At 40.5% G+C, this 12,397-nt stretch overlaps 1 protein-coding gene and 1 long non-coding RNA gene across 2 annotated transcripts; both read left to right on the plus strand.

The window, feature by feature from the left end:
* The first annotated feature begins 2,088 nt into the window (after positions 1–2,088).
* Positions 2,089–8,002, plus strand: LOC120441890. The gene is made up of 3 exons (XR_005614355.1): positions 2,089–2,227; positions 4,905–5,090; positions 7,981–8,002. It is a non-coding gene; the product is annotated as an uncharacterized LOC120441890 (long non-coding RNA).
* A 150-nt stretch (positions 8,003–8,152) lies between these two features.
* On the plus strand, positions 8,153–10,559 carry LOC120441887 (gastrula zinc finger protein XlCGF26.1-like). The gene has a single exon (XM_039617374.1). It carries the CDS (start codon positions 8,602–8,604, stop codon positions 9,796–9,798), a length of 1,197 nt encoding a protein of 398 aa, XP_039473308.1. The 5' UTR covers positions 8,153–8,601; the 3' UTR covers positions 9,799–10,559.
* The last annotated feature ends 1,838 nt before the right edge of the window (positions 10,560–12,397 follow it).

Genomic DNA, 12,397 nt, shown 5'->3' on the forward strand with positions numbered 1-12,397 from the left:
CTTATCGGAAGAAAATAAGTTAAATGTCACCGGCCTGTTCCGGGGGTGTCCAAATTCAGAGGCTGCGTCCACCTGAGGACCCGGCCTTCGCGGTCTAAGTGGGCCGGGTCCTCCGAAAGCCGGGTAGACCGGAAATGAGCGACTGTGAAATTGGGGGGTCTAGCCTTCATAATTACGTCACCTCTGCCGTCTGCTCCTTGCTGTCTAAATAAAATAAAATATAACCGGACGCTTGCGTAGATTCTCGACCGTCTCACACTTCTGTTTAATCAGTTTTCTGTTTGACATTTATTCAGCTGTGTGAAAACCCCGGAGGAACCCTCCCGAGGGATTAATAAAGTTTTATTTAATCTAATCTAATCTAATAACTTTAATCTCAGCCAAACCGATTTACTCACGAACAAATAAAACACTGAAAAAGGCCAAACAATAACATGTTTAAGTTATTTAAAGTTTACACAACTACAATCTCGCCTGAAAATATGTCAAAAGTTTATTTCGCGACACAGAAAGAGTAATAAGAGTAATATTAATACTAAGTAGCTGCAGTAGTAGCCGCTATTGTTGGAAACTGGAATTGGCTGGGCCAATCTAGGATACGGTTTTTCAATTTTGTTGTCCGGGTGGAAAATCAAGAGAAATTGGGGAGAGTGGTGGCTCCGGGAGATTTTCGGGAGGGGCACTGAAATTCGGGATTCTCCCGGAAAAATCGGGAGTGTTGGCATGTATGGCCTGGTATTGCCTGTAACGTTATTATGACGGACACATTTTATGAGTGAACTTAACTTTAAGTGACTTACAGGTTTCTTTGAAAAATACTTTCTTATATCCAGGTTCTTCCTTTTTGCTGCCATCCTCCTCTCCTCCTTGCAGGTCCTCGCAGCGCAGGCTTGCCGCTGCTAAAACTAAACAGAGCTCCCTGAAAGGCACAGCCAATCACATTGGCCATATTTGTCACATGACGTAGGAAAGAACGTAATTTAACTCTTTCTGCACCGCTGGGTGAATGAGACGTTGACAGATCGTTTTTTCTTTCTATCGGGTTTGTTTTTCTTTACTCGAAGAGATCAAATTATTGGTGGGGACAATTCAGTAATCGCTGGATATTGGTGGGGACATGTCCCTTCCGTCCATGCCAAATCGACGCCCTTGGTACTTTGTAAAGTGCTGTATAAACTTTAACATAAAACCCTAAAAATAAAGCTGGTACGGTCGGATGGATGGAATGAAAGAGGAGTATGGATATCCAATCTTGAGGAACGGAGAGGCAAGAGCAGTGAAAAATAAGGAGAAGGCAAATGTGTTGGCAAAAACTTTTGTTAAAATCCACAGTTCAGGCAATATTAGAGAAGCAGGGCGAAGAGGAAGAGAAATGGCATCATAGAGAATAGGGATTTACTGAAACAGATAGAAGATACGGATGATTTATTAAATCACCATAAAAATGAGGTTGTGGTTGTGCCCATACATGAACCAGGAAAGGATGATACAAATCCAGGAAATTACAGACTCATAGCTTTAACATCTGACATCTTTAAAATCACGGAGCGAATAATAAATGACAAATTAATGTATTATACAGAAAATAAAGGATAAATATCTAAACATCAAAGTGGTTTCAGAAGAGGGAGGAATACAATGGATAAAGAAAGGAGGAGACGATGCTTGTAATAACATTCAAAGGAGAGCAGGAGGAATGAGAAGCACAGTTTGGAGTAGGAGCGAGGAGGTGGTCATGTCTAGAATAAGGTTTGGACATACTGGTTTGAACACAAAACTATTCATGACAGGGAAACATGATGCAGGGAAACATGATTACTGCAGAGAAGGGTGAACTATAGAACATGTTAGATTACACTGTCAGAAATATCAGGTGGAGAGAAGGTAACTGATCCAAAACCTCAGTAACATAAAAATGAAACTGGATCTTATTGATTTACTGCAAAAGGACTCAAGAGGTGAGTCTTATCAGGCCCTATTCCAGTTTTTAAAAGAGAGTAAACATTTGGGGAGGGCTTGAGGGTCGACACTCCATACCAGTTGGTGGCGGTAACGCACCATTTTATTGTTTGCAAACCGCCAATGAAACTTAAGAAGACGAAGAAGAAGGGGTGTACGTGCTGTGTCTTGCTGCAGTTTTAAAAATGGGCACTTTTTGAAGAACCCGTATCAAAGTATTGTGGAGAAGCGTCGTGTTAAATCTAATTGATGAACGGCTTGTTGTGAGGTATGTATTGCAGCTGTGAAGGCGAGCGTACGTTCTCCTGTTATGCTGGGCTTACACTGTGCGACTTTTGAGTCGTGCGACCGTTTTGGCGATCGGCCCGGTTTTGGCCTTCATCGTGCGTCGTGCACCGTGTAGTATACGTGGGGTAACGGGAAGCGATTAACAGCTCCCGACCAGCTCCCGATCACCAATCGCTTGGTCGGGAGCAGCTTCTCACACTGCGCACGCGCAAACACAAGTTTCAGTGAAAAAGACGGCGCATCACGGCAGTGCAGCGTGTGATCTGGACACAAGCGATGGAGGCACAACTTGTAGAACTATGGCAAGCTCACCCGAGTCTTTTTGATGTGGCATCACAAAATTATCACGACCTCAACAACCGTGAAAATAGTTGGATCTACATTGCTGCTCAATCACAGCTGCCTGATCAATGTTTTTCATTTGCAATTTAGCAAAGTTGATGGTGGTGTGTGTGTCTGTGTGAGTGAAAGACAGAGAGCGACAGATTTTCTGTTATAACCTTCATTTTATGGACGCCCAGTGTGAGTACTCGGGTCGCATCAGAGCATCAGGCGGGGAGACCCTGCATCGTGACCTACGAACTTCTAACCCCTGCGAGCCAGGGGCGGATTAGAGAAATTTTGTTAGGGTGGCAAAGAAGTCAAAAGGGGTGGCAAAATCAAAGTCTTTTTTTGCCCCCCAAACACATATGCAGGTGGTTAAAATGATTCAAATGCAGTAAGTATACATGTTTTTCATATAAATGTAGTCTAGAACTTAATTATTGTCTGTAGCCCACATAATTACACACTTTAGTTACATAAAATATGTGAGTTTTGATCTTATGTACTGTATAGCCTGTATAATAAATAAACATGTAGCCCAATAAGTATAAAATCCAGAAAGCTACACAACTTGAGGCGGTTCATTTACAAACACAAGTCTAACTTCAGTTTTACACTGTTTTTGTTAGAAAACAATCACATTGTTACAGCTGACATTACACAAAATGTCAGAAATCTGCACTGTCATGAACAAAAATTTAAACCTAATTTTTCATGATTTGTTGGATTAAACCACTGAGGTCTGAAATACAACCGGACATTTTGACTCCTTTTGAGTTTATGTTTGTATTTCTCCCTCAGATTGTTTCATTTTATTTTCTCCCTTGGCTTGTTTGGTATCTTTTCAGCTCAACTGAATTTATTTATTTTTGTTCACTGACATACTGCATTATTACTACTATTACTATTAATAGTACTATTACTGAACTGAAATCACACAAAGAACTTAAAATCCTAGTAGTATTTTTTACTGTAAAAAAAAAAAGACAGAACAGCACAGGGACAAACCTGCAGGCCTGACAACAGCAGGTGTATCACTCCGCTGGTTTTCTACTTAGTGACAGTGTTTACGTTGCAAATGTGCCTTTGTGACATTCATTAGTGCCCTCACTGACACACAAAACAAAACAACGACTACACAACAGAACAACTACACAAGACAACACAACACACTTAAGTATACACTCCACACTAAACGTCACAAATCTCCCACATCTAAAAGTCTCTCTCTCTCTCTCTCTCTCTCTCTGCGTTACATCACTCCCAAAACTCTCCCTCTTCCTAAACAACTAAATCCCACGCTTTTTTTTTTAATTGGTCAACATAGTGCATTTTTCCATAGGAAAGAGGTGGCTTTTTCTCCTTTCTTTACTGTTTTCGCACTGTCCTTAGAAAACGCTTAAAACACACACACACACACAAAAACGTGACGACAGTATTTAGAAAAAGCGTGGCTTATATATATTATCATTACTCTGGATTTACTGGCCTGTAATTAAAATTTAAAAACTTTGAAGTCCGAACTTTCAATAATGGCTGAAATAGAGACTCAGCGTGGCTGCAGCTTGTTGCTATGTCAGCTTAAATCAGTCATGTGATTTGGAGGTGCAGCCTGTCCGTGGACCACAGAGGGTTAATAACACTCACCTTCCTTTCATTTCCAGAGTGAAACATCCAACTACCTGTGTAAAATCTGAAATTCCCAATTTGTTGTTCAAAATGTGCTCTGGCACAATCATAAACATCGCTTGCTACTGAAAACAAGAAAAAAAAGCTGTCCTGCTATGGACTGAACCATTTCTTATTGGTGCAGGGGGGGACACTATCCAATATATTCAGTTTTAGCATTTATATTCACTGTTGACTGTAACTACGCTCAAACTGTTAATGCTATCTTATTTTAATAAACAACACTGTCATATGCAAAACTGGGGTGGCATTTGAGGTGGCAAGGGATCATTTTAGGGTGGCACTTGCCACCCCATGCCACCCTTCTAGATCCGCCCCTGCTGCGAGTCAATCGTGCAGTTCAAGCAGAAGCTGAATACCGCGACTAAAAAAAAAATCGCACAGTGTGAGCCCAGCTTTAGGTTACAGCTGGTAGGAAGGTGCGTTCAGTGTGTCTTTGTAATTTTAAGTTTCCATGTCAAACGAGAAAAACAGTTATTTCTGGATGTGCAATTGTTTGCTGAGTTTGGTAACAATGTGTTTTGTAAACCACGTGATGATTTAAGTCCTTTAATCTTTACAGAATATGTGAGCGAGGCTAAAAGAGCAATATTTTATGTTTATTAAACTGACGTCTCTGAATGTAACTGCTTTTATTTTATTAGTTCTGACGAGGACAGCTGAGTGATGTTGTTGGTGAGCTTGGATTAAATCATCTCTAAACAAAGAACTTGTCCTCGTGGTGACTGACTTGGGGAGTGGAGGTCAGTGAGCACATTGTCTCTGCTGGTCCGACTCCAACTACAAAGCCGGCCCGCTCGCCCCCTCCTGAGTCTGAGAGGAGATCCAGAGTAAGTCAGTTATAACTACATTGGTTGCTTAACTTTATCATTTTCTACAGGGTCTCTCTCTCTCTTAGCTCATTTTGGTTTGATTTCTGCCTTCTGTTTAGCCTCTCTGTTTGTCTGCCTCAGTACGTCAATGTTTTATCATTTGAGATAAACTCTCTGTTTCCCTTCATATGAAGGTGATGTCTGTGGAGTGATCTATGTGGAGATTGTGGGAAATATACATGTAGCAGTATTTCAGTAAGTGTCAGTCAGTCAAGAAGCAAAAGAATATTTAAACTAAAAGGCATTAAAAGAAGTGTTTTACTTGTAACTGCATGTCTGTGAAGGTTCTCAGTCATCTAGGTCATCGTAGTCAAAGGACCTTGCAAAGAAAAGGGTCTGGACTTCTTTAAGTTGCTTGAAGACGTTTCACCTCTCATCCGAGAAGTGGACAGAGAGGACAGATGGTTTGAAAGAGGAGTGAAAGAGGCCATCTATGTCCACTGTGAGCGACCATGTTTGAACAGAGGCGGTGGTTTACGACACCAACTGTCTGCCATCTATAATCCAGTTTTGAGATCCCTTCACAGACGCTTTAATGCCCACTCACATCCTGGGCCATCTGACCTCAGGAAATCACATGATAGGGTGGGGCCAGGTTTCACAATGAGCTCACCCGAAACCCTGGCTGATTGGGACCCACACCCATTTTCACACCTTGGCTCATGTGATTAGGTAGAGGATCATCAGGGGGTCTTTTTGTCCCTCTTTGGGGGGATACTCCCACTAGGTTTAAATCTGGGACTCCCCACCATTTGACCTTAGAACTGCAGAAGCTTCTCGGATGAGAGGTGAAACGTCTTAAAGCAACGTAAAGAAGTCCAGATGCTTTTCTTGTAACTGCATACGTTCCTGCACAGGGGCGGTTAGAAGAGGATGTACTCAGGATGTGGCGTACACGATCACGGGCCTCATAACAAACAACAGGAGACAGCTGGGGGTGAAAGGGTCTCGAAACAGCATTCTAAGTGTTGTAAAAATGAGATGCAGCTAACTGTCGCTGATACATGATATGTAACTTGCTCACGCATCTTGGGCGTGTACAACCCTTTAAATAAATCTCTTTGAGATCTACTGGACTACGCTGAGGGTGGTATCGTGTACGTCTCCCACATATGTGCTTAACACATAATTGTTGTTGACTGGACCTGATGTGAGTATTGGTTGTTTGTTCTCAGCCCAACATAAAACAATCGGGACAAGAGGCTCAGCATGACCTCATTAAAAATGCTCTGTTTTCCTTTTCCACTTCTCTTCTTTCATATTCTTTCTGACGTCTTTTCTTGTGTAAGCTGCTAACTCTTGTGATGGAGATTTCTTTATTTTATGTGTTGATTATATGTTTTGACAATATCACATAATCACATTTTGTCCGACTTTGTTCTACATACAGGAAAACATCAAATATGTATTTCACAGGTTATTCCACACACAGAGATGAGTATTGTGAGTGAGTTGGACTGACACTCCCAGGCACCATTAGACATTAGGCAGATAGTGAGACTCCTTCTACTTATCTCCAGGGAGGCGGTGTTGAGGTGAAATTATTTGAAGTGCCTCAATTCTATGCCTTATATTAACTAAAATTCCATATAACCATATAGTGTAGTATTTAACCCTTTAAAACCGGTCGGAGTGGGCACGCTCTGTTTTGCGTAACCATTTTTAAATCCTGGTAGCACTGCAACCGCAATAATTTTTTTTGCATATGAAACCAGAGGAGTTGTACTTACATCTTATGCTATCAGCTTGTCCTAGGTCACGGTTTCCTTCCACATATAGCTTTGCAAAAACTGCATAAAAAGCGCTTGCAGCAACAAAAACATAATATTCCAGAAACACGCCTTGCTGATCCGATCAGCTGTTCATAACACTTCCTAGGTTGGACTAAGATAAGATAAGATAAGATAACCTTTATTAGTCCCACACGTGGGACTAGACGTCAGTGCGAACCTTCGCATGTCCGCAATTACCTGCCCGAAACCGGAAGTGACGTCATTTTCGCGGAAATGTAGTTTTTTTTTTTTTTTTTTTTTTTTTTTTTTACCATCAGGGCCTTATGAGCCTATACTGGTGTTTTTAAAAGTTATGTTTGATTTTATGACTTTCTGTGTCGTTTCTGGGATGCTTAGGACTCATATTGCACTGCTGGAAATAGTTTATTTTGATGTACATGCTGCTTTTTTGCAAATTTGCATTATAATATTTATTTTTGTTTTTTCCTGTAGTATATAAAAATTGGTGTATTTTAAAAATAAAACCATGAAGACACTCAAAATAAATTTCCTGTGGTGGGAAACTATTTTGTGCAACTTTTTTGTATTTACAGTTTTGAGGGATGAGCCTATTAAATTTCTCTAACTAGAAATATATGTTAAAAAAACAAAAACGATTTTCAATTTTTTTGTACTTTATTGCACTTTTTTGCAATTTATGTAATTACTATGCACTTACTGCATACATATTATTAAAATTTGGGCTATAATGGTGGTATTGATGTATAGCAACTTAAAATGCTCCCAAAAACGGCACTACAGCATGTAAAAATATAATATAAGCTCTGGCGGACTTGCTTCTGTGGTAGGTCTTAAAGGGTTAAGTGGACATAGCCCTAAAAAATAAAGGCATTAGACTACGTGTCCTTGGGGGTAGAAAGCTGTAGACCAGCGGTCCCCAACCTTTGCACCACGGACGGTTTATGCCGACAATATTTTCACATACCGGCTTTGTGAGGTAACCTCACAAAGCCGGTATGTGAAAATATTGTCGGGCATAAACCGTCCGTGGTGCAAAAAGGGATGAGCTGAAGGTATAGACCTGATGTCACTGTTTGGGTTCTTTGTCATTACAGGAGAAAGAAGTGAAAGCAGGCGAAACCTCAGCACATGGATGATATCGCCAAAACATCCAGCACCAGCAAGTAAAGATGAGCCAGCGGCGATCCTGTGGAAAAGACTTTTCCGCTATGAAGCAGCCCAGAAGACGCAAGCGCCAACAGTGAGGACAGAAGCTTGAGCTGTGATCAGTGTGGGAAGTCTTTACTCAGATTGGTAACTTAAAATCACATCAGCTAATCCACACCGGTGTGAAACAATTCAGCTGTGATCAGTGTGGAAAGAACTTTACTCAGAGATGCAGCTTAAAAATACATCAGCTGATCCACACCGGTGTGAAACCATTCAGCTGTGATCGGTGTGGAAAGTCTTTTACTCAGATTGGTAGCTTGAAAACACATCAGCTGATCCACAGCGGTGTGAAACAATTCAGCTGTGATCAGTGTGGAAAGTCTTTTACTCTGAGTAGCAACTTAAAAACACATCAGCTGATCCATACAGGTGTGAAACCATTCAGCTGTGATCAGTGTGGAAAGAACTTTACTCAGAGATGCAGCTTAAAAATACATCAGCTGATCCACACCGGTGTGAAACCATTCAGCTGTGATCAGTGTGGAAAGTCTTTTACTCGGAGATGCATGTTAAAACAACATCAGGTCGTCCACACGAAATTTAAAGCTTTCAACTGTGATCAGTGTGGAAAGTCTTTTACACGGAAAGGTCACTTAAAGAGACATCATATGATCCATGTTGGAGGTAAATCATTTGTCTGTGATCAGTGTGGAAAGTCTTTTCAGGATAGATATCACTTAGAGAAACATCAGGGCGTCCACAGTGAAGTTAAACCTTTCAGCTGTGATCAGTGTGGAAAGTCTTTTACTCACAAGTACAACTTAAAAACACATCAGCTCATCCACAGTGGAGAGAAACCATTCAGCTGTGGTCAGTGTGGAAAGGCTTTTCGTAATAAGAGCAACTTAAAAATACATCAGCGCATCCACAGTGGAGACAAACCATTCAGCTGTGGTCAGTGTGGAAAGGCTTTTCCTTACGGTAATTACTTAAAAAGACATCAGCTCATCCACAGTGGAGAGAAACCTTTCAGCTGTGAGCAGTGTGGAAAATCTTTTACTCAGATGAGTATCTTGAACTCACATCAGCTCATCCACTCTGGAGTTAAATCATTTGTATGTGGTGACTGTGGAAAGGCTTTTTTTGAGATTGATAGGTTAAAATCACATCAGCTCATCCACTCTGGTACTAAACAATTTGTATGTGGTCAGTGTGGAAAGGCTTTTACTCAGATGAAACTCTTAAAAATACATCAGCGCACCCACTCTGGAGTTAAATCATTTGTATGTAGTCAGTGTGGAAAGTCTTTTCGTAATAAGAGCAGCTTAAAAAGACATCAGCTCATCCACAGTGGAGAGAAACCTTTCAGCTGTGAGCAGTGTGGAAAATCTTTTACTCGTTTGACTATCTTAAAATCACATCAGCTCATCCACTCTGGAGTTAAATCATTTGTATGTGGTGACTGTGGAAAGGCTTTTACTCAGATGACTAGCTTAAAATCACATCAGCGCACCCACTCTGGAGTTAAATCATTTGTATGTGGTGACTGTGGAAAGTCTTTCTTCTTTAACAAAGATCTATTGAGGCATCAAAAGACCCACAAAGTGTCCTCCTGTGAGAAAAGGGGCAGACCAATGGGACATTACCCTGACAGGGTTCATTTGAACACAGTGGGAGAAACAGGGGATCTGAACAAAAGTTCTTCTGGATGCTGCGTCAAACTTAAAAAGCTTGAGATCAGGCTTCACAGAATTCAGCTTTAATTTCCTGAGAAAGTCAGAGCTTCACTATGTCTTTGTAGATCTAGTGAAAACATGAAAGGGTGCAAAAAGAGGCACTGTGGTACTGCATGATGAAGTCAGAAGTGACAGAGAGGTATGTGAGCGTGGTTCAGGACATGTATGTGTGGTAGCAGTGACTACCACACATACTTGGGTTGAAGGTGGGGGGAGGATTACATCAATTCTGAGCCCCTTCTTTCTTTTTCAAAGCGAGGGCAATACTCAGGAAAGGATGATGACAATAGAGCTGCAAGACAGGATGGAAAGAAAAAGAGTTTAAGAGAAGATCATGAATATTGTTAAGCGATCGAGCCGCGATCACAAAATCTTAGCTTATGGAGTTAGTTATCCCAATACAAGTTTAGCAAGTTAAACTTCACTGGCTGTGTCCACAAACAGCATACAGAGCAAACATTACTCCATCATCTGATCACAAGAAAAGCAAAATGTCAGAAGAGTTCACCTTCTGGGTCAAACTGTCAGACCTGTTACTGTTTATTTGGCTGTTCATCGTGAGGTAATTATCAGTGTCAGTGCTGTGCCACTTCTATTGTAACTCACATGAAATGTGTTTTAAATGGGCTCTATTGTCTTACAATATTGTGTGAGTCTGTTTTGCTCAACAAAGACACAACCCCTCCTGCAATGTTTAATGTTACAGTAAAAAATAAAAAGTAAATTCATAAATTTGTGTCATTTTTAAACAGGCAGTATTTAGAAAATTAAATATATTCTTACACATGTGTAAAGTTTTCAGTGGTCTTTGTTTTCTTCCAGAATGTGAGTGTGTTTTGCTTCATGAAGAGACAAACCTACATTTTTTCTACATTGCAGTAAAAATACTTTTATTTTAAGTCATAAATTTCAGTCGTTTTCATCCAGGCAGTGTGTTAAAGATTAACTGAATCCTATGAAAAATGAAATGTAGAAAGATGTGATGTATCTTTCCGTTTTTTCTGAATAATTACACACTGCTTAAAATTAATTGCAGTATAATTATTTATTTATTTCTTCCTCTGTAAGAAACTGACTTGCTGTCCCTTTGTTCTCGTGTACCTAAGTAATTGTGGGTAACATCTTGATGCATGCTCAATCATCCAAGTTAGGAAATCCCAGAAGTTGATTCTGTTCATCTGGACGTAGCGTTTTCAGTGGGACAAACGTTTCATCACTCATCCAAGAGACTTCTTCAGTCTCAGCTGACTGCAGGTTTCTCCAATCTTATAAACAGTACATTTGCATAATGAATGAACAATCCGCTCGTTAAGTGATGACTTGACGAATCCTACTTCCGGGCCTAAAGTAGTTTAATATGGCTTTTGTGTTGTTAGCATGTTTAATGTTTTGTATTCTCTTCTATTTAATCTCAAAAAGCTCCTAAAACAGTCATTGATCACTGTTGACCTCCCTCGGCTTTTATTACCGCTAATCATTTATTTAAGCTCAGTTTTTAAAACCTTACGATGTAACTACAGCCCAGCAGTATATGAATGACTAACCTCGTATTGTGGATGGAGTATCTCAGTTGTTCTCCTGGCTGAAGTTTGGTCCTTTTACAGCATCCTGCCATGCGATTACATTTGTTCCTGACCACCGAGAACACTCACGTTAACTTTTATCGAGTGGAAAAAAAGTTAGCTTGTTTATATCATGCTAACATAGCTGTGTTGCTAGCAGTCACGTAGCACATCATTACATACCAGCTAGCCAAACTTCAGTAATCCTACAAACGTCACTGCTGTTTAGTTTTCTGTCTTCATTTATGTTGGAAGTGATAACAGAGCTGTACGCTTTTAATTTGTTTCAGAACCCTGCAGTCAGGACATGCTATATTGTATTTATATAGAAGCTAGCGAGCTAACTTCCTGCTAACTTCTAACTCCATTAAATGTCATAAATTCCGTTTTCATGGATGCCTGGATGTTAAACTCAATGGACTACTTGCACTAAGGTATGTGACGTATTTCCGTTTCCAAATACTACCGCTTGGGCGTTTCCGGTATGTTTGTTTATCTATCGGTAGCTACGCTAATGTCACTTCAGAATGAGTATAAAAGGAAAGTATTTAAAACAGAATATTTTCAAAAACAGGAGAAGAAATACTCCGAGCATTGCTGTGTCCCACTTTGTTCGGCTTCAGTCAAATTTAATGGCATACTAAGTTTTCATGGCTTTCCGACCCATTCCGACTTGAGAAGACAATGGCTGGTAAACATACGCGGGATCATTTCACGAGTACCTCTCACACCAAGGTCTGCAGCAGAAACTTTGCCAGTGATCAACTCATAGAGCCAACAACCCTTGATGGTGGAAGGAGGCTTATTAAAGGGCTGTACCAACACTTTTTGAGTGGAATGGCTATAAAGTTCAACATCCGCGGCATAGTGTTTGGGAGAGAACGGAGCGATGCCCTGAACTAGTTCCTCCTGACGATCAAGAAGACCACAGTCTTACAAGAGATCATGACTACTGCTCAGTCCCTGAGCCGTCTGCATTGGACATATCTGCAAGTAGTTAACTACCTCCTTAGTTAGCCAACTACCTAACGCTATTATAACAGTGTCTAACAACAAAAGTGACA

Source organism: Oreochromis aureus, linkage group 9, assembly GCF_013358895.1.
Source record: "Oreochromis aureus strain Israel breed Guangdong linkage group 9, ZZ_aureus, whole genome shotgun sequence".
NCBI classification, from domain to species: Eukaryota; Metazoa; Chordata; class Actinopteri; order Cichliformes; family Cichlidae; genus Oreochromis; species Oreochromis aureus.